This window comes from Notothenia rossii (assembly GCF_949606895.1).
Source record: "Notothenia rossii genome assembly, chromosome: 11".
Taxonomy (NCBI): Eukaryota; Metazoa; Chordata; class Actinopteri; order Perciformes; family Nototheniidae; genus Notothenia; species Notothenia rossii.
In genome coordinates, this window is record NC_136910.1 from 1,527,959 (window position 1) to 1,551,905 (window position 23,947).

General features: G+C 38.9%; 1 protein-coding gene across 1 annotated transcript in view; it reads right to left on the reverse strand.

The window, feature by feature from the left end:
- Nucleotides 1-5,349: 5,349 nt before the first annotated feature.
- The window catches only part of LOC307024818 (glutamate receptor ionotropic, delta-1-like), a 558,994-nt gene continuing 540,396 nt past the window's right edge, over nucleotides 5,350-23,947 (reverse strand). Inside the window, 2 exon segments of the mRNA XM_079659241.1 lie at nucleotides 5,350-6,449; nucleotides 19,328-19,568. Of these exon segments, the coding sequence (XP_079515367.1) occupies nucleotides 5,982-6,449; nucleotides 19,328-19,568 (709 nt within the window). The 3' untranslated portion in view covers nucleotides 5,350-5,981.

Consider the following 23,947-nt stretch of genomic DNA (forward strand, 5'->3'; position numbering starts at 1 on the left):
TAAGAAATGAATGAACTGATTATTTAATGTTTAATTATGTTTTTAAAGGCAATCATTTAAGCTTTGTTAGTTCCAGGTTGAGTATGGGAATATTAAAATGGGAGGAGTGTGGCGCAGTGTATTAGTGCGTTGGTGTTTGGATCAGGGGGTCACAGGTTCAAACCCCACTGCAGTCAGCATGTCGTTGTGTCCCTGAGACACTTCACCCCAAAGTGCTCCTGTGGGGATTGTCCACAGTACTGAGTATGGAAGTCGCTTTGGATAAAAGAGACTAATGAGTGACATGTCATGTAAAATATGTGCAATAAGTTCATTTCAATAAGTTTTACATTGAACCAGTCCGGCCCTCGACTAGCAGGCTACCGATGTTTTGATTTTGGCCCACTGTGTTTTTGAGTTTGACCCCCCTGCCTTACATCATCACTAGAAGTCATATCACATTCATACAGCATTACATAGAAATAATACACTGTATTTTACATGTATTTATATTTAATATTCCATTCCCTACACTCTTAATGTAAATAATATCCTGCTTTATATTGTGTCTAAAGCCTTTCAATAGTATTTCATTGTCAAAGTGTATAGATTGTTTGTATCTTCACGGTCTACAGTATATGTTCTACTTCTTAATGCTGCTTTCATTCTATTTTCAGATGTTTCAATTATAGTATTGTTTACTCTTTCATTTCTACTGATGTGCGATGTTTTGTTTTGTTGTCTTGTATGCTGCTGCAACGCAAACATTTCACAATTTGGGATCAATAAAGTACCTCTTATCTTAATACTTAAATATTTTTGTTTGAACGCACTTAGTAATGCTCGGTTTTGGCTGATATGCAACTTCCTTATCTGATCTGCCTTCAGTCAGATAAAGTGACCGTTAATCCTCTCTGAAATGTGCATAGAGACGGATAATGGAACTGAAACATGACATAATATGAACAGTGTGTATATATTTTTTTATAAAGCACCAACACATCAGATTTCCCGCCAGCAAACCAGGCGACCGTGTTCCCATTTATCCTCGTCAGCCTCTCGCAGCGCTGACAGGAAACGCAGCTGAGTTTAAAGCCAGAGGACAGGTGACATCCTGTGTGTGTGTGTCGGTTTGATTCCTCCTCCCGGTGCGTCAAACTAAACCTTCCCCCTAATTGACAGAGTGGAGGATGTTTTGTGCCAGGCGCTTACGGCAGGAAGCTGTGAGAGGATTTGTGTGTGTGTGTGTGTGTGTGTGTGTGTGTGTGTGTGTGTGTGTGTGTGTGTGTGTGTGTGTGTGTGTGTGTGTGTGTGTGTGTGTGTGTGTGAGGATGAGATTACACAGAATATGTCAGTTGTTTTAAAATATGTATCATCTTTTCTTTATTCACATGGTGCTAATGAGCAACAGCTCTGTAGAACAAGCTGCAGTTCCTCTAACGGCCACTAGATGGAGACTTTACATGTAAATTATCTAAACAAAATTAACTTTTATTTATTTATAAAAATTAGCCTTCCATCTGTGCACAAACTTATCTCATGCCGTCATTGGTCATGTGCGCGTTCGTGTGTGTTGGAGGAGGGGCTCTGTGAGGAAGTGGCAGATTTCTTCCGGCTGTGTATTTTCAAATTCTTGCGCACCCGGTTTCTCCAAAAGGACCTACCCCGACCTTTAATTGTAATATATATATATATATTTTTCTAAGTTTTTGGTTGAGATTATAAAAAAGAATAACTGTGCACGCTCCAAAAAAGCATATAACCAAAAAGTAAATACATAAATGTTTTCAACTTAATAAATACATAATGTTTAACATTTGTTTGGTTGGTAAAAAGCAGCAAGAAAAAGTTAACACTCGATAGGATCTGAAGCTAATTGATTAAAATTATTAATTAATAATTTCCCAATTCATTACTTTTTTAATCTAAAAAATGCCAGAAAAGAGACCCGGTATGATTTCCACACCCAAAACTAATGCGTTTAGATATATACGCTTATATTTGTTGCGCACTACCTTTAATTAAATGTCCTTCTTAAAGAGTCTCTAGGTAGAGTCATTTATTTATTGGATTTTGTTTTGCTTTAAAGTAAAAAGTCATTTTGTCTAATGACAGAAAAATAATCTCCAGCAATAGTGGTGATAATCGATTAACAGCTTTCCAAATGTATGTTCCTTTTCACCTTTCTATCTCTGGGTTTTAGACTGTCGTAAGTCATCTCAGTGTGGTGTAAATAACAACAACTGTCATCGACACAACCTCAGCAACCAATGTGTAAACAATATTTCTTTATTAAAGATTTAAGAAACTCCAAGCAGCATATTCATAAATAAAATCAGGGTCTCAGATGGACGGACAGACTTTATGCGATGACAGTTTCATCTTCTGACGGGGACTAAAGAAGGGGGGGGAGGACACATGGAGACACACTTCCTGTTTACTTTCTGTCTGCCGACCAATCACAGTAAGCGTTAGGCTCCTCTCAGTGCACCCGTCGTATCGTCGTGAAGTGAAAAAGCAACGAGAAAAAGCTACGGTTAGAAAACATCCACGAAGAGTCTGAGGAGACGAGTCGTCCAGCAGAAGGAAACACAAGGGACAGTTTATCTGATGCAGGAAAGAATCTGTATTCACACAGGGACACAGCATTAGCCTTCAACCCCCCTTTGGAACAACATGGGATGTATCCATGGTTTCTGAGCAGAGACATTAAGGTGGTTTCTGCAGAGTTAGAGTCAAGAGAAGATCTGACTCAACAGGATGAACTCTGACTCAAATGTCCCCAAGACAAGTCCGGATTGGACGAATCAACGGAACCGCTTTTGTTCTCAGTTACCATATGAAGAACTCTTTAAGGATTTAGAGCAAAAGGGAAACAGATTTTACGGTTTTAGGAAACTCTGACTGAAATCAGTGCATTGTCTCTAAGAAAAGTCCTGATTGGACGATTCAACGCCAACGCTTGTTGCGCGTTTGTTGAGCGTTTGTTGAGCGTTTTCTCTCACAGTTATCATATGAAGAACTCTTTAAAGAATTAGAGCAAAACGGAAACAGATTTGATGGTTTTAGGAAACTTAGACTCAAATCAGTGTAGTATCTCTAAACATAAAGTCTAATTCCAGCGCTTCTTGAACATCTGGATCCATTTGTTTCCACATTAAGAACTTTTTAAAAGGTCAAGCACCAGAAGAAGTGTGTTGGTCGTAAACTTCGTCTCAAATCAATGCAGTTTCCCTAAAAATGAACATCGTATTGGATTCATTAGCGCTTAAGATTCACCAAAGTTGACGTTCACTGCTGAATCTAAAGTTAGCGTAGCTGGAAATGAATTTGAGAAATGAAGCCCTTCATTCTGTCAAGTTAGGGTACCTCTACTTTCCTCTTCAGATGTTAACATGAGGACATTTCGTAAAAGAAACCCATTAAGAGACAGCGAGCTGCGTCTCTCAGAACTCATCAGGCCCATAAATGCACATTAATTGCACTTATGAAGGCAGAGCAAGGAGGGCGTGTGGTTTCATATATCCTGTTGTCCACAAAGTTCATCATACAGTATTCTACAAAGGAAAAACAATCTTTAGCAAACATAATGAGTCCCTCTATATTACAGCAGTTGAGGGATGGCGCCTGCAGCTCTGATTGCACTTTGGATAATGGATCTCGTTGGGACGGGAATATCTCACTCACTCTGAGCGACTAAAATCACTGCACTGCTCTGCAGGAGAAACACAACCTGTATACAAGGATCCACATTAAATTCTCTAGTATCAAAAAGTAAAGACATATCTATATAGCTGATAGTTCTTTCTACAGGACTTCTTTCTTCAGGTTAAATATAACAAATACAAAAAAGGCTGGAGACTGTTAGGCTGCGTTCACGAAAAGAAAACCCCGAACACATAGAGTACGCTAAAGAGGAATGGCAACCAATGAAAGAGCTTCATGAAGATAAGTGCCAACAAACACACATGTTTTCAAAATCTGGACAAAGTCAACAAAGTTTTGGTTCCAACATTTAGGAATGAATGGCCAAAGACCCGGTGGCTCTGTAATGGTTTAAAGTTACATTTAAAGAACACCTTGGATTCGGTAACCAATGGAAACCAACATGTTGTGTTGAGTACAAAAACCTCAGGAGATCACTTATTCTACATGCTTTTAACAAACTTCTAGGCCCAACGTTTTCGATCATCCTCTTCCTCTTCAGAGAGAACATAGGTATTTAAGACAGGTATCGGACAGTAGAAAGTGCTGGTATTTATACATCTTTATCAATAACCCATCTGTTAATACCTTTCGGAGATGAATTGGGACAAAATGCCCAAAGTGTAATCTCCAAAGTCAATGCTTTTGGGTTTTTAAGGAGTCAATTGAACTGCTCAATTAAAAGGAAAGTATAAAAGTTAAGGGTCCAAATTGAGGAACTAGAGATCATCAATCTTTGTACCAAACTTCATGGTTATCCGTCCAATGGTTGCTAAAATATCTCAGCATCAAACTAAGACATTTCCCAATGTTCTGGTTTCCGGTATTTAATAAGGAACTAGAATTGCATCTAAAAATGCATTTTTAAAAACATAACTTTGTGATATTGATTCTTATTGTACAACATGACTGATATCTGGTGACAGTGCATCTGCAGCATCACATGTTCCCACTGAGGCCAACCTTAGATGATCGATGAACAGAAACCGAACCAAAAAGTCACCATTTCCCGACGGTTCGTCCCAATAAACCACCAGCGACCGCAGCCTAAGAGTCTCTCCTTCGTTCCTTCGTCCTCGTTCTGACAGCCCAAACCCAGACAGTACGAATGCCAAAAGAAGAAGCTACTTTAAAAAACAAACCACTAAGCCGTGTGTAAAATATGACCCCCCCCCCCCCCCCCCCCCAACAATACACAATTTACAGTCAACGTAAGAAAATGAATGTAGACTTTAGATCTGAAAAACAATGTATATCATATATTTAATACAAAGTAAATGAAGAGTGTGATCCTTCTGATGCTGCAGATATATAGGGTTGGTACAGAGATGCATAACAGTAGGTGTCCAACACTAAAATGTCCCTACAGCGGTGCATCATGGGTAGTCGTTTACATCGATGAGTTGCGGAGAGACATCGTTTAATTTTCGGCACTTTAGAAAACAATCACAATGGATTTCGCGTCATTGTTTCATATTGAACAAAATGTACAAAGCCATTCAAACAGTCAGAACTTCTTCATCAAGGTTTATATATTTTTTTTTATCTTGTTTTGTGGGTTTTTTATAACTCAACTTCCAAAAATTGAGAATATTCAAAATACACTTTAAACCTCACTTCGTTCTCTTGGTATTTACACATATGTACAAGAGACAAATTACCCCCCCCCCCCATCCCAAACCAAGACCCATATTTTTTCTGATAGTGAGATACAAAAGCTAACTTTTTTCTTTGTACATAGTTTTCCTCTCGTATCTAAAGGTCTCCCATCGTGCACATTGCACCTTTTGATGTCTTTTATACAGAAATATGAGTATTGAGGAAAACACATCATAGATATGTTTTTTAAGTTTCTGTATCTGAGACCCATAATATGTGTTTGGTATTTTGAGCAGAACACATCATGGACATGTATGCACACACATAGCATGATAGGAGATCTGTAAACCCAAAGTCCAGAGACTCACCTATGAACGAAAAACAATCCTTTTGGATGTACTGTGTGTGGCATCGATGACTTCCTCTTTAAACAGGATACGAGATCTTTTACCAGGACAGATAAGAGATCTTTAAACATGAGAGGAGATGGCTTCAATTTAGTGACAACAGATTACATTTGAATAGCACTTTACATGATAGGAGATCCTTAACCTTTAGAATAATCTCTTTTTGTTTCTGATCGGAGAACTTTAAACATGACCTTTTAAACATGACCTTTTAAACATGACCTTTTAAACATGACCTTTTAAACCATAGTCCAGAGGTGCGACTCACCTATGAAGGAAAAACAATCCTATTTAAATGGACGTACTGTGTGTGGCATCAATGACTTCGGGTATGGGTCCTGCGGAGACTCCCTGGTAGGATATTGGCATTTGGGTGGGGGTCTTGCCAGGACTCTGACGGAAAATCCCCCCGTTGGGTTGCCTGTGTTTGCACTGCATGGTGTTGAGAGCCTGGTGGTGGTGGTGGTGCAGGTGGAGGGGCAACGTGCTGCTGCCAGGAGCCTGAGACAGGTGGTGCGTCCTCCCTATGGACCCCCCATGGTGAGGGTGGGGTAGAGGAGGTGGCGGACCCCCCTCCCCTGGCAGAAAGGTGGTCAAAGCGAGGTCCGAGGGCATCAGAGAGGCCTGGCTGGGCTGCATGTTGCCGATGTCCAGCGCAGAGATCTCGATAGACGGACCTGGGATCTGCTTGTGGACCAAGTCCTCGTCCAAAAGACTGTTCATACGACGATGCACCTGTTCCAGATTCACCTCCTTGTCCTATAATAAGAGGAGGGGGAGGATAGAGGGGAGAACACAGAGGGGGGAGGACAGAGAGGCTGAGATTGGCGGTGGGCCGGATTCTCAGGTGGGTCTCAATGTCTCTGCGTCGTGGCGTTCTGATAAGAGACTCTCTGTTTGTTTTGCTGTGGCCACAGAAAGCCACATGCTGTATGTGCACCTTGAAATCAAACTTGGCCAGTGAGGATTACAGGTTGGAGGGAGGGAGGGAAGCAACGCTGGAGCCAAACGGATTGAAGGTGGTTCGTTGTAAAAGCTGCGTCCTTCTATCTTTAGTCTGTTTTCTCAATGTCTTCAAACTCTGCTGAAGCAATCATCGACTTCTGATTGAATCTGAATCGTGATTTCCTGCTTCATTTGACCTCCAAGTAAACTTGTTTTTGTTGGGTTTACAGATTCATATTCAAGTAAGGAAAAACAGTCTAAACCTGAATTCAGATTTTGAGTTTTTACAGATATTCTTTCCGTGTTTTTCTCAACTTGACCTTTAGAATAATCACTTTCTGTTTCTCTCCGCTCTTGCCAAGGCTGCGTCTTTTTTTATAATTTGTCTCAGGTTTTCTCAAGGTTTTTGGTTTGTTATGTATTTATTTCAAAGAGGACCATGAATACGAATACATTGATCTCAGAAAAAGGTCTTCATGAAGGATTTCTGTTGAAGCAATCATCGACTTCTGATTGAATCTCAATCTTGAATTCCTGCTTCCAAGTAAACGTATTGTTCTCGTTGGGTTTACAGACAGATTCATGTTCAAGTAAAACAAACGGTTTTTCAGATGTTGAGTTTTTTTACAGATATTTCCACCGTGTTTTCTCAATTTAACCTTTAGAGTAATCTCTTGTTGTTCCCTCCCCCTGCTCTGAGCGTTTCCCTCCTGCCCTTGAACAATCTCTGAATCAGGATCAGAGAATCGGTCCGCTATCTGAACAATTTAATCACAACATCGGCTGACTCTGCATCCCGCTGACTGCAGCCATGCATACTTGTTAGGCATTAATAGACACTTGAGTGTTTCCCCGTCGATCCTCCGTACTCTGGGTCAGAGGAAGGTAAAGGACGAGGTGTAAAAGCAAAGAAGGGACGCGTGACTCGCCTTTTAACCGCCTGATCGACACGCTCTCCACGTCCGAGCTGCGTGGAAGAAAGCAGTCTGTTTATATCGGGTATTTAAAGAGTTTAAAATAAAAAAATCCATTATTTTGGAATCAAGCCAGATTTTCTTTTACAGTAATCTGGCTTCATGAAGCTAATCTTGAAGTAGAACTTTGAAAATATGAGTTTTTTTAATGGAGGAACCTTCATTTCTGCAACTGAGAAATATCTTGTACATTTATACGTGCTCAAATAACTCTGAGCTGCGTTTTTTTATAATCGATCAATCGTTGAGTTGAATTTTTCAATCAAAATCGGCAAAAAATTCAATTTTCAGAAGGTCAAATATAGAGATTTCCTGCCATGTTCTGATTTATATAATATACGATATCTCAGGGTTTTTGACTTTTTCCTCCTATACATCTTGTACACTTAAATATGCTCAAATAACTCCGAGCTGCGTGGAAGAAAGCAGTCTGTTTTTATCGGGTATTTACAGAGTTTAAAATAAAAAAAACTTTATTTTGGAATCAAGCCAGATTTTCTTTTACAGTAATCTGGCTTCATGAAACTAATCTGGAAGTAGAACTTTGAAAATATGAGTTTTTTTAAGAGAGGATTTGTGAGATATGTCACACTTCAAAATATTGATGTACTTTGAGACTTTCATTTCTGCATCATGAGCAATTCTGCCAGTGAGAAATATCTTGTATTTAAATGTGCTCAAATAACTTGAATAAAACTGTCTGATGATATATCAACCTCTCAACAAGGACTCAACGTATGTGTCCGAGTTCCTAAACATTTAGTTTTTCTACAATTTCTATTTTAAAAGTATATTTTAAGGATAAGAACACTGAGCTGTTTTAGGGTTAGTTCACAGTGTAACCGTTATGTGTCCCTGAACGCAGCACGTGTCCCTGAACGCAGCACGTGTCCCTGAACGCAGCACGTGTCCCTGAACGCAGCACGTGTCCCTGAACGCAGCACGTGTCCCTTAAACGCAGCAGGTGTCCCAGAACGCATCACATGTCCCTGAACGCAGCACGTGTCCCTGAACGCATCTTGGCTTGGCTCCAGCATTGGCTTCACTTCCACTCAGAGGTAAATGGTATTAGTCACAGTAACTCATCACAGTGACACAAGTGATATTCAGAACAATGCACATGACACATTTACACATTAAAACACACATTATTAGATATTCAGAAGTTATTTACAAACCCACCCTGACGCCCACAGATTATGTTCATTTAGATATTTCATCCATTTTCTATAAGTAATAATCCTTTAGGTGTTCATGCTTGTGTGAGGACATTATGAACACAATATGCTGTAGGCGATTCTTTTGATTATTTCATTATAATTTTGAGATTTTTACGATTGAAACGTTTCCGTGAATGCAAATAAAACTGTTCTTACATGCCTATTATTTTGAAGGAGCCACAGGACATTCCCTGATTTTAGATTTTAGCTCTGACATCTAAAAAAGGACATTCTGTGTTTAAATGATATTATTTTTAGCAAATGTCAAGATTAGCTCACCGTTGTTTTGCCTGCACTATAAACAGATATTTAAATAGTTGTTCCTTTTGTGCAAATCAGTCCAGGTTTATTACAATGACAGCACCACAGCTGGTTTTGATCTGAGATGAAAAGGCTGTTTATTTAGCTCAGATTCTCAAGATCTTGATCCTCCGAGGCTGAGCATCTGTCTGCAGCTTTTCAAACCTTATCCTTGTTGTCTGAAAGATCTCTCTCCCTCCGCTCAGAGACAATTAAAACATCTCTGTTCGGGCTATTGTTTCCCGACTGGCGTCTCATTAAAATATGTTTTCAGCGCCCTCAAAACTGGCGGCTAGCCCTGAATAAATAAATGCCGGGGATTAAAACCTCAGCTGGTCATTAAGGACAGGCTGAGGATGTAAGTGCAGAGGAGGGAAGTCTGAAAGCCTCACAAACAACTTCCTCTAATGAGTGGAGGAGGGATTTTAAAGCACTCTCCCTCCTGTGACTTTGCAAAGAAAGGATTGTGGAGTGGGTCGAGCTCTGGTTCATTTTGGATCCTTACTTTCTATTCTATTTCTATTTCTATTTCTATTTACTTGAACATCTCAAAACATTCTCTTGCACTATTTTATTTGATCTGTTTGATCTGTTTCACAAGTAATAATCCTTTAGATGTCCACGCGTTGAAGTGGACTGTGTGAGGACAAGTATTATAGGCAATTTATTCAGTTTTAGATTTTGTGATTACTTTCTTGCACTATTTCTATTCTATTTGTATTTACTTGCACATCTTAAAACATTCTCTTCTTTGATCTGTTTCATATTGTGTTCAATTAGATATTTCTTCCATTTCCTAAATAATAATCCGTTAGATGTTCATGCGTTGAAGTGGACTGTGTGAGGAAGTGTTGAATACGTTCAGTTTTAGATTGGCTGATTGTTTGATCATTATTATTATTACTTCCTTGCACTATTTCTATTCTGTTTTTAATCTTTCTTTGTATTTACTTGCACATCTCAAAACCTCCTCTTGCACTATTGATCTGTTTTATTAGTTGTGTGTCCTGTATATATCCATGAGGCTCTGTTGGAGGAGCCTACGTTTTTCATTGACATGTCTACACTACAGTAGCTGAAGTGCAAATGACGCTGTCAGAGGAGTTTGTCCTCAATATCTGAAGTGGACATGTTTCAGTTAATTGGTTAAGTGATGTTTAAGTGAAGCTCTGTGATTGGAGGTTGTCTTCTTAACCTTTGTGTCAAACCTGCAGCTGACCTGCTGGGTCTCAAGCTGCGTAGTCCTGCTCTTACACTTTCTATTTCTGTGGAATAACTGAGTCAGAGGAGAATGGTAAAGGGCTTTACAAACTGGACGGTGCACTCATCATTTCTGACAATTATTTTAATGACCGCCATCATGGCTACTTAGCTAGAGTGCAGCGGTTGCTCTGGGGAACATAATAAAAGTTATACGTTTTAACTTCTAGTTTGAATGTTCGCTGGATGCTTTTGGGACCAACGTAGCTTTGCAAGGCTACTTTGCTAAATTAGCTAAAAACATATCCCATTATCTTGGAATATAATCTGAGTTTTTTTCAGTAATCTGGTTTTGTGAGGCTAATCTGGAAGTAGAACTTTGAAAATATGAGTTTTCTGAACGCAGCGTTGTGTAAGATGTCAAACTTCAACATATTTATGTCATTTTGGATTTTCATTTCTTCCTCATGAGCAATTCTGCAACTGAGACGTATCTTTTACATTTAAATGTGCTCAAATAACTTGGATAAAACGGTTTGATGATAGATCTCAATACTGACTCAACGTATGTGTCAGAAACATTTCAAAAGTTTGTTTTAAGGATAAGAACTCGTGCTTTCTTGTTGAGTCGTTCCAGGTTTAAATAAGCTACGTGTAATATTATAAGAGGGCTGTTTTAGGGTTTCCCCTCACAGTGTAACCGTTATTTCTCCTGTTCAACATGTCAACAACACGTAAAGTAACGTGAGCCCTTATGAAATGTGTACACAGTTAAAGATGAAGGGAAACAGAGCAGGGAGAAACAGAAAAAGGCACCGTGAGAACCACGAGGGTTTCTAATGCAGAGATAACGTTGAATGAACATGTCGTCTGCATAGAGAGACACCAACATGCAAATACACTTCCAATTAAAAGCAACGTGTGTTTTTGTTTTGTTCCTTAACCGAATAGGGCTGTTTGTTAATTAAAGAGCTGCAACATCAGGTTCTGGAAATCATTCTATGATTTTCCATTTATTGTTTTTATCGTTGGAAGTTTTAACAAACTGTAACGGCAAAAGTCTCATTTAAGCTTTGTTTTTAATTAGTGGCGGGTAATTAAACTACAGCTGCCACATGTTCTGAGCTCCTATATTAAGAGAAATATGAATAATATTATACATAACAATTCAATAAAGGTTATTAGATATGTTATTGCAGTCATGGTGTTTCATTTTTGATTAAAATGAAGGACAAATGTGTGGATGTCGTACGTTGCAAAGCTGAAATAAACCTTTTAGTCCCTTTAACACATCTCCTTGCTTTGCTACCTATATTTTTTATATTTATCTATTCATTGATTTCCAGAATTCAGAAGGCTACAGAAACTGCGGTTATGACGCCTCTCTGCTCGGTTACGGATTAAGAAAATGGACCAAAAACAAACCTTGTGGCCGGCACAGATGTAGTTATTTATGCTGTATTTTGTATTATTTTTGATAGTTGTGTAGGAGGTCTATTCTGACCTGTATCAATAGCTTCTGCTTCATCCCAGCCTCTCTCTCTGTCTGTCCAAATGTCCCTCCTCCCCTCCGATGAAGCAGTTGTAATGTCATTATATGTCAATGGACCAGAAACCCTTGCCAGTCTGTAATCCTTAGTAACCTGCACGAGATCATAGACAGTCAAGTGTAAAAGAATAAAATGATACAAAAAGGATAGATGTAGAAGAAGGAGGGGAGAACACGGGCGTCCACATTGACATATAATTAGCAATAAGACGTGACACAGTGACATTTCAGGGGTTATGGATGTGGAAACAGATCTTATTGCTACAGGGCGACACAACATAAACCGTCTGCGCACACTTTAGTTTATGGATCCACGTTAAAACTTCACTACCTGTCAAAACGCTGCTTTCTGATTGGCTGTTAGGAGGTAGATGCAGGTCTGAGGTCAGTTTATCTTCAAGTGTAGCGGTGTCCCAAATACAAATGATATACTATTACTGAAGGCATTTAGGGTCTTAAAGAGTATGTAGTGTCTCTACTTTAAAGAGTCCTCTCCTGCTGATGTTCAGGTGTATATCAGTATGTAGTGTCTCTACTTTAAAGAGTCCTCTCCTGCTGATGTTCAGGTGTATATCAGTGTGTAATGTCTCTACTTTAAAGAGTCCTCTCCTGCTGATGTTCAGGTGTATATCAGTATGTAGTGCCTCTACTTTAAAGAGTCCTCTCCTGCTGATGTTCAGGTGTATATCAGTGTGTAATGTCTCTACTTTAAAGAGTCCTCTCCTGCTGATGTTCAGGTGTATATCAGTATGTAGTGTCTCTACTTTAAAGAGTCCTCTCCTGCTGATGTTCAGGTGTATATCAGTGTGTAATGTCTCTACTTTAAAGAGTCCTCTCCTGCTGATGTTCAGGTGTATATCAGTGTGTAATGTCTCTACTTTAAAGAGTCCTCTCCTGCTGATGTTCAGGTGTATATCAGTATGTAGTGCCTCTACTTTAAAGAGTTCTCTCCTGCTGATGTTCAGGTGTATATCAGTATGTAGTGTCTCTACTTTAAAGAGTCCTCTCCTGCTGATGTTCAGGTGTATATCAGTATGTAGTGTCTCTACTTTAAAGAGTCCTCTCCTGCTGATGTTCAGGTGTATATCAGTATGTAGTGTCTCTACTTTAAAGAGTCCTCTCCTGCTGATGTTCAGGTGTATATCAGTATGTAGTGTCTCTACTTTAAAGAGTCCTCTCCTGCTGATGTTCAGGTGTATATCAGTATGTAGTGTCTCTACTTTAAAGAGTCCTCTCCTGCTGATGTTCAGGTGTATATCAGTATGTAGTGTCTCTACTTTAAAGAGTCCTCTCCTGCTGATGTTCAGGTGTATATCAGTATGTAGTGTCTCTACTTTAAAGAGTCCTCTCCTGCTGATGTTCAGGTGTATATCAGTGTGTAGTGTCTCTACTTTAAAGAGTCCTCTCCTGCTGATGTTCAGGTGTATATCAGTGTGTAGTGTCTCTACTTTAAAGAGTCCTCTCCTGCTGATGTTCAGGTGTATATCAGTATGTAGTGTCTCTACTTTAAAGAGTCCTCTCCTGCTGATGTTCAGGTGTATTTCAGTATGTAGTGTCTCTACTTTAAAGAGTCCTCTCCTGCTGATGTTCAGGTGTATATCAGTATGTAGTGTCTCTACTTTAAAGAGTCCTCTCCTGCTGATGTTCAGGTGTATTTCAGTATGTAGTGTCTCTACTTTAAAGAGTCCTCTCCTGCTGATGTTCAGGTGTATATTAGTATGTAGTGTCTCTACTTTAAAGAGTCCTCTCCTGCTGATGTTCAGGTGTATTTCAGTATGTAGTGTCTCTACTTTAAAGAGTCCTCTCTTGCTGATGTTCAGGTGTATATCAGTATGTAGTGTCTCTACTTTAAAGAGTCCTCTCCTGCTGATGTTCAGGTGTATATCAGTATGCAGTGTCTCCTGCTAGGTGGTTGGCTCTGTTGTGATTGGTCAACAACTTAGAGATGTCCCGCCCCTTAGTCTATCACATACAATGTATTAGAGCGCTAGCCAATAGGAGCGTGAGTGTTACACAGTGATGTCACTATGTTCCAGAAGTAAATTAAGGAGTAAAATGGAGGCGTTTCAGGTAATTCTCCACTTTTGTTCATCATTTTATATATTTATATATTCCTTCAGTTAATTGGTAAAAAATGCATACAATTGTGGGGATAAATGTATTAATTGACTACACGGATAACTTTTAATGTAAATACCTCTTCTAAAGTTTTGAAAAATATAAAATGTATTACAATAATGGAATCCAATTCGCCTGTTTAAATGAGTATATAAACTGGTTCTGGGACTTCTGTTTCCTCTGTGGTTTAAGGCGTGTAAAATGAGTTTCAATACTCTTCATTGATATTAATCTGCACTAAACACAGCAATTATCCGATGCTTCCTCCGAGTTATTGTTCATTAATATTTATCAGAGTGCATTAATCTAAATGATCTGCTTCTCTCTTGAGAAGGAGTCACTATTCGCTCAGCTTTGTTTCATTAATCACAGCAAGGAGGTACTTTAGAAACGTTTCTATTAGCAATAACAGAGATAATGTCACGGTTAATGTTTCGAACACAGGGTGGGCATCACGTTGAGGTTTCCTTATTTAAATTACTTTTCAGCAGAGTTGGGAAGTCGTGGAGTAAAAATACTTTGTTACTGTACTTAAGTACATGTTTTTGGTATCAGTACTTTACTCCACTGCTTATTTTTCAGACCACTTTGACTTCTTACTTGTTGAACTCAAATACCTGTACTTTCTACTTCTCACATGTTGAACACAAATACCTGTACTTTCTACTTCTTACATGTTGAACTCAAATACCTGTACTTTCTACTTCTTACATGTTGAACTCAAATACCTGTACTTTCTACTTCTCACATGTTGAACACAAATACCTGTACTTTCTACTTCTCACATGTTGAACTCAAATACCTGTACTTTCTACTTCTTACACGTTGAACACAAATACCTGTACTTTCTACTTCTCACATGTTGAACACAAATACCTGTACTTTCTACTTCTTACATGTTGAACTCAAATACCTGTACTTTCTACTTCTCACATGTTGAACTCAAATACCTGTACTTTCTACTTCTTACATGTTGAACTCAAATACCTGTACTTTCTACTTCTTACACATTGAACACAAATACCTGTACTTTCTACTTCTCACATGTTGAACACAAATACCTGTACTTTCTACTTCTCACATGTTGAACACAAATACCTGTACTTTCTACTTCTTACATGTTGAACTCAAATACCTGTACTTTCTACTTCTCTCATGTTGAACTCAAATACCTGTACTTTCTACTTCTCACATGTTGAACTCAAATACCTGTACTTTCTACTTCTCACATGTTGAACTCAAATACCTGTACTTTCTACTTCTTACATGTTGAACTCAAATACCTGTACTTTCTACTTCTTACATGTTGAACTCAAATACCTGTACTTTCTACTTCTCACATGTTGAACTCAAATACCTGTACTTTCTACTTCTTACATGTTGAACTCAAATACCTGTACTTTCTACTTCTTACATGTTGAACTCAAATACCTGTACTTTCTACTTCTTACATGTTGAACTCAAATACCTGTACTTTCTACTTATTACATGTTGAACTCAAATACCTGTACTTTCTACTTCTTACATGTTGAACTCAAATACCTGTACTTTCTACTTCTTACATGTTGAACTCAAATACCTGTACTTTCTACTTCTTACATGTTGAACTCAAATACCTGTACTTTCTACTTCTTACATGTTGAACTCAAATACCTGTACTTTCTACTTCTTACATGTTGAACTCAAATACCTGTACTTTCTACTTCTCACATGTTGAACTCAAATACCTGTACTTTCTACTTCTCACATGTTGAACTCAAATACCTGTACTTTCTACTTCTTACATGTTGAACTCAAATACCTGTACTTTCTACTTCTTACATGTTGAACTCAAATACCTGTACTTTCTACTTCTTACATGTTGAACTCAAATACCTGTACTTTCTACTTCTTACATGTTGAACACAAATACCTGTACTTTCTACTTCTTACATGTTGAACACAAATACCTGTACTTTCTACTTCTTACATGTTGAACTCAAATACCTGTACTTTCTACTTCTTACATGTTGAACACAAATACCTGTACTTTCTACTTCTTACATGTTGAACACAAATACCTGTACTTTCTACTTCTTACATGTTGAACTCAAATACCTGTACTTTCTACTTCTTACATGTTGAACACAAATACCTGTACTTTCTACTTCTTACATGTTGAACTCAAATACCTGTACTTTCTACTTCTTACATGTTGAACTCAAATACCTGTACTTTCTACTTCTTACATGTTGAACACAAATACCTGTACTTTCTACTTCTTACATGTTGAACCCAAATACCTGTACTTTCTACTTCTTACTTGTTGAACTCAAATACCTGTACTTTCTACTTCTTACATGTTGAACACAAATACCTGTACTTTCTACTTCTTACATGTTGAACTCAAATACCTGTACTTTCTACTTCTTACATGTTGAACTCAAATACCTGTACTTTCTACTTCTTACATGTTGAACTCAAATACCTGTACTTTCTACTTCTTACATGTTGAACTCAAATACCTGTACTTTCTACTTCTTACATGTTGAACTCAAATACCTGTACTTTCTACTTCTTACATGTTGAACACAAATACCTGTACTTTCTACTTCTTACATGTTGAACTCAAATACCTGTACTTTCTACTTCTTACATGTTGAACTCAAATACCTGTACTTTCTACTTCTTACATGTTGAACTCAAATACCTGTACTTTCTACTTCTTACATGTTGAACTCAAATACCTGTACTTTCTACTTCTTACATGTTGAACTCAAATACCTGTACTTTCTACTTCTTACATGTTGAACACAAATACCTGTACTTTCTACTTCTCTCATTTTCCAAACAGGCTGGTTCCTTTAGTCTGAATGTGTGTTTGGTGGCGTGATCATTATTATTTAGAGTCATTGCGTGCCTATTGATTTGAACACGATCCGTGTATCCATCATTTCCTGGTCTTCTCTAAAGAAGAGGGACCAATGAAAACGTTGTCATGTTGCTGTTGGTCACCATGGAAACATTCATTAGCTAACAATGACATTATTGTTCTATTAATATAAAGGGAGGTCAGGTACTCTTTAAAACAGCTGCTAGTTATGGGTACTTTTTACTGAAGGACATTTCAAAGACTCTTTACTTTGATTTGAGGAAAGAAGTTTAGTCAGTACTTCTACTTTCACCAGAGTATTTTTAAGTAAAGGATGTGTTTACTTTTACCATCTTGGATTTTCTGTCTTATAAGGATTTCACAGTGAAATGGAAAATGTCCAGAAGTGTGTGTGTGTGTGTGTGTGTGTGTGTGTGTGTGTGTGTGTGTGTGTGTGTGTGTGTGTGTGTGTGTGTGTGTGTGTGTGTGTGTGTGTGTGTGTGTGTGTGTGTGTGTGTGTGTGTGTGTGTGTGTGTTATCGTTTCTCATTGCTGCTAATTATAATCTCGGCTCTCAACCCTTTGGGTGCAGGGAATTACAGAAATCTTCACAGTAGAAAATGAGTTTAGAACAATAATTCAATAGCGAGCACCGTGGGAATTAATCATTAAAGTCTGCGAGTTCACGCTGGTTTTAGGGAAACACGCTAACAGCCAAATCCTAATTCCACTCTAAGGCCTCGAGTGTATGCTTCAAGAAAACATAATAATAAAAAGAGTGCACGGAGAAGCTGCTAGTGAATGTGATGGTCGAGTGGAGTGTGTTGTGTATGTCATTTGTAATTCAACATGTATATTTTCTATTGTTTTGGAATCAAACCAGATTTCTTTTAAAGTAATCTGGCTTCTCGAGGATAATCTGGAGGTAGAAATGTGAAAATATGAGTGTGTATTGTAAGTCGCTTTGGATAAAAGCGTCAGCTAAATGCAATGTAATGTAATGTAATGTAATGTAATGTGTTTAAGGGAGGATTTGTGAGATTTATTTATTTAACAATAAAATCTTTGAATCTTGAATCTTGAATCTCTATCTGAGGTAGGGGTGCTCAATTAATCATATTTTCATTGTAATTACGATTATGGCTTGTAACGATTACGAAATCAACGTAATCGAAATAAAACGATTTTTTTTTATTACTTTTTTTTTAATACTTTTTTTTATTGGTTTTTCAGTTGAAAATACTTGAAGTTCCGGATAATCAACTGTTAAAAACATAATGTTCACATTTTTTTTCTCCAATAAATTGATGTTTTCAAAGTAAATGGATAATCGTTACTAATCAATTATTGACCCAAATAATCGAGATTATGATTTTTGCCATAATCGAGCAGCCCTAATCTGAGGCATGGACATGATCGAGGGCGTCCCTTTCCCTTCCTATGACTGGAAACCCTCTACAGATTCCATTCAGTGGTGATCAGTAATTGATATGTTCAACTGCCGACTGTCGAGGATATCATTAAGCCTTGAAGCAAATGTTAAACACAATCTTTAAGATGAAAACCAGTCGGATTGGACCCGAGCACGACAGGAGGGTTAGAAGAGAAACAGATGTGTGCAAGTTTAGGACGAGGTGGGGAGCGATGGGTGGATAAAAGAAAACATGGAGGTGAGGTAATAATAATAATAATAATAATAATAATAATAATAATAATAATAATAATAATAATAATAATAATAGTAAGAATAAGAATAAGAATAAGAAGAGACCAAATTGAATTTCAATGATGGTTCCACATCACTAACTGGCCTAACTGATTGCTCTACAGTTGGGTGTACTGGAGCTCCGTTAAGTCCTCAATCAGATGTTAATCACAACCTTTAAGATGAAAACCAGTCGGATTGGACCCGAGCACGACAGGAGGGTTAGAAATAAGTTTCGGACGAGGTGGGGAGCGATGGTTGGATAACATGGAGTAATGGGTAATAATAAGAGACCAAATTGGATTTCAATGATTGTTCCACATCCTCCTACTCTTCAGCACTAATTGAACTAACTAATTCCTCTACAGCTGGGTGTACTGGAGCAAATGTGAAACACAATATCTATGATGAGAGTCAGTCAGGAGGGTTGCAAGTAAAACAGATGTGTGCAAGTTTAGGACGAGGTGGGAGAAAATAAACCATGGAGGAGAGGTTATAAAAAGACCACGTTTGATTTCAATGCTAGTTCCAAGTCACTAACTGCCCTAACCTCCCTCTCCTCTGCAGCTGGGTGTACTGGAGGTTCAAAATAAAACACATGGAGAGGTAATAAAAAGACCAAATTTGATTTGAATGCTCGTTTCAGAGCCTCCTACTCTCCACTCATCTCCTCTCTACAGCTGGGTGTACTGCAGCTCCACTAAGTCAGGGCTGGTGTCTGGATCCTTAAAGTAGAGTGTGGCCGTGTCCTCCGTGTGGACCCTGCTCTGCGTCACCTCTTTGGGGGCCTCCTCTCTGCAGCGGTGGCTCTTCCACCAGGCCTCCAGCCCGGCCACCAGGCAGGCCAGCAGCAGCCCAGCCGCCAGGATGCAGAACACGCCCGCGAAGCTGTGCAGCTTCAGGGAGCGGCCGTCAGGGTGAGCGCTGGCGTGAGAGTTCAGGTCGCAGCGGCCCGTACGAGGCCACCACTTCTGCTTCATTATGTCCAGATCCCCCTTCTCCTGGAGCTCCAAGATCCTGGAGGAGAGAGGAGAGGAAAAGCTGGGTGAAGAGCATGTCGGAAATATCAGACAAAATATCATAGTATAGTGAAAACACTGAATGTCCTCTTCCAACATGAGAGCAACATGATCACAAAGGTATCCCAACTGTAGCTGTGAACATGACAGGATGTGTGATTACCTAGAAGAGCATCAGGACTGTTTGAGGCATATGATAGCTATGTGATTAACATGATGATTCAGCCTCTATGGAGAGAGACATATGACAAGCATGATCATTTCTGACGTGGAGCTAATCTGAAGTAAACATTGAATACTGCTTTCTATTCCTCCATCTAGTGACTGTGGAACTCCCTCTCTTGGATATCAGCATGTGAAGGACACTGTTCAGGAACTAGTTGATGCTCTGTATGTGATGACTCCTTCCATTCTGGAGAGGATCACAGATACATGGATCCTGATGTTGAAGCTCAAGCCGGGGACCAGTGAGATTTTCTAACGCATAGCATGTCAAACATATTAGAATACAAGTCATAGTATAGTTTGATGAATATATGAAAGCACATCCTGGTATAGTGTGTCAAACAAGTGTGTTGTATGAAACTCTGAGAAGCTGTCTCATTGAGTCGGTGTGAACAAGATCAGAGCTCTCTGAAGTCTCTTATTGTTCATTAACCTCCACCAATAGGCCTGGTCAGTATTTCAATCTGAAGCCTCAGCTGTAATCTGGTGACGGGAATAACTCAATGTGTGCAGTCACATGACGTGTTCAATGGTTTTAATCAATGAAAGGTTTAGAATATAACGTTCATTAGAACCAATCCTCGTGCTTCCATTGTGATCCTGTTTGCTGCTTCTGGAGACGTTGAGTTTTTCAAATGTTTCACTTTAATATTGATGAATGCAGGTGATCACGTTTTGCTTTTAGAGCGACAGCTGAAGAGATTTTGTAGGAGCCATTTCCTTAAATTATATTATCTAATCTTTTTACATAACCTGAGATTCTGTGGTGTATATTATTTATTATTTTATTTGAGTGCGTTACTCCTGCGGGTCGAGATGCTGCAGCCTACTGGTGTGCCTGACTGAAGCAAACAGTTTTTAGACCTTGCTGGTTGAGAGCGTCACAGCTAGGTTCTTTATTGTGCTTTAAAATTGAAATATCAGTTTATATGACAAATAGTTTGTTTAAAAACGTTTATTTGTTTTTTGCCTTTTTTGGAATAAACTATCTTACTTTTCAATCGTATCAGGACATTATATTTTTTGTCTCAAACTACAAGCGTATATCCGTCGGTCAGCCCCACGAGTGAATCACAAACAAAGGAGAAAAAACAAATGGGTATCGTGGTCACTACACATTTATTTAGCTTGTGTCTCGAATTAAAAATGATAAATGAATTTGTAGCAAAAACAGTTTTTCTAATTGTATTTTATATAAATTATATATATTATGTCAGTGTTTGTGATAAAGAAACACATCAAAAGTTAATTCAAAAGTTGCTGCATGTCGTGAAAAGTCATAAAAAAGTCAAAGTATAGTGTGCGGGAAAAAGTTCTAAAAAAGGCTTTAACTGTCACAGAAAGTCATAGTAAGTTTTTACAATCTAAACAAATTGTTTTTAAATCATTACTTAAAGATTATGGTTGAAATGAATGTCTGTTAAGTCAGGGAAAATAATAAACCAAAATATTTCAAACGCTGGTGTTTTAAACAAATGCTGAAATAAGGCCAGATGTGATGAGAGTGAGAGTAAAGATTTGATCCTCTGGTGAGACGTCATGACCTCCTGAAACATCTCCTCTCTGCTTCCACGTGTTCCTCCCGTTGCAACGTCCACAGAATCTACGTTGAAAGAATCTGAGCTCAATTTGCTGCATTTCATCTGCTCAACTCAGCGTGAGCGAGCTGAAGGTCGGCGCACGAGACTTTCTATCAAACACCAGAAACAGAAACACCGCGATGATGAAACAGACGAGGCGCAGCGGCCGGGGTTATTAACGGCAGGATTATCCAATGGAGACGCAGCTCAGAGGTAACGCTGCAGTGATGGGACTGTGGATTAAAATGTGCAGATAATGGTTTCCTCTCTGAACAATGGCTCTGCCCTCCGTTTAACACCACACACATTATTCCCGCCCCCCCCCCCCCCCCCCCCCCACCCCGAGTGCCTGCTGAACCTGGACTAAACCCTCCGTTAATAACTGGACGTTTTGTTTCCATTCAGAGCCTCCATTAATCCCTCAACAAACACAGAGCTGATAATTACAGAGGAGTCTGAAGCATCGTCTCAACGGGGAACGCTCTGAACATCGAGCAACAAAACTATTTGGGAAATGATTTAGTCAGAAAGACTCTCCAGAAAAGACACGTTCCTTCATGCACGATGTCACAGAAGAGCCAACGTGTTCAGAGCAGTAAGAAACGAGATACAGAAGCAGACGTTCAAATGCAAATACTTAAAAAAGTTTAATAGAGAAAATACAAATTAAAAATAAATGTCAAATGAAAAACATGATATCAAATATAAACAATAAAACAATATCAAACATTATATGGAAAATGTCCAAAAGTTCCTTTCTCTCTAACGTCCGGACGATCGATTCGAGGCGGCTGAGAACGTGTTCATGTTGGTAATGCAAAATGTAAACTCCATTCGAATGCACTTATTGTGAGACGCTTTGGATAAAAGCCTCAGCTAAATGCAATGTAAACAAAAGCTGGGTTAAAATGTAATACCAAGACGTGGTCAGTGCAGTTACACAGTGCTGCATTGGTTTGGAGTCACAGGGTCACATGACAAGGAATCCATTGAAGACATTTAGACTTTTCAATTCAAAAAAGTTGAATCTTCTCCAAAGAAACACGGATGTTGTGACGAGTTAATAAATAAATGTGGTATTCTCTGAGGTTCACCAGGTAGGAGAGGGGAAATGTTACCTATTCAAGCTTTACTGTTATTCCCCACTTCCTTTTCCAGGTGAAGCTCCTTCTCTCTGACTTCCTGCCGATCGATTCGAGGCGGCTGAGAACGTGTTTAACACCGTGACTTCATGATGTAACAACGTGCAGATTTACTAAATGATCTACACAATTTTTTAAACTCGCTCCGGGATCAATTTGTGTTTGTGAACAGAGAGCAGAGGAAGTCTGCTGAAGGTGATTATCACACGGCTCTGTGTTTACTCTAATACCCGCAGATTAATGGACTTCAGAGTTATTGATTCAGGAGTTTCCAAACACCTTCATCACCCTCCAACATCTGCGGGACACTTTCATCCAGCGCCCCTCGTTAGCATGAAGCTAAACGCTGTGATTGGGATTCACAGGAGATTAATGGAGGGTTAACACCAACAAAGAAGACGTTAAGCCTCCGACCTTCATCATTAACTCCAGGCTCTGTTGCTCTGAGTCAGCTGACAGGAAGAGAGAGGAACACTCGCAGGAAACTAAACAGGAAACAGATCTGACCTGCAGGACTAGAGCAAGAGAAAAAGTGTTTACGTAAAGTAACCGCGGGGAATGTTTGAGCTTCTTCTGATAAAAAGATTCTTCTATCGGAAATTCAAACGTTATTTCTGAAATTCAGATTGTAAGAAACGTGCTGCTTCACAGTAGATCTAAAAACACTAGAAAGTGACGCACACAGCTGTTTTTTTGGTCGAATTTGTTTGGATCAAATTTGTTTTTAAGGAGTTATGAAATCACATTGTTCAAATAAACGGATTAAACATTTTAGGTACGTTTTCAACAACAGATACGGTGACCAATCAAACTCTCTGGAGCCAATGTGGACTCAGCTCCGGGAAAACAGGTGAGGTTTGGTGCACACAGTTTTGGCAACACTACATGTCTATGTTTGAGCTAAATGTTGCTGTATCTGGTATCCAACATAAAAGGCTGTGTGTTCTGACTCACTTCTGGGAGAACAGGTCTCTGCATTTATTATATACATCCACTGAACAAAAATATAAACGCAACACTTTTGTTTTTGCTCCCATTTTTCATGAGATGAACTCAAAGATCTAAAACATTTTCTAAATACACAAAATAACAATTTCTCTCAAATATTGTTCACAAATCTGAAAGAATGTGTGATAGTGAGCACTTCTCCTTTGCCGAGATAATCCATCCCACCTCACAGGTGTGGCATATCAAGATGCTGATTAGACAGCATGATTATTGCACAGGTGTGCCTTAGGCTGGCCACAATAAAAGGCCACTCTGAAACGTGCAGTTTTGCTTTATTGGGGGGGTCTGGGGGGGTCCGAAAACCAGTCAGTATCTGGTGTGAGGGTTAGGGTAATGTTGTGAATCGAGTGGCCCATGGTGGTGGTGGGGTTATGGTATGGGCAGGCGTATGTTATGGACGACGAACACAGGCCACTCGATTC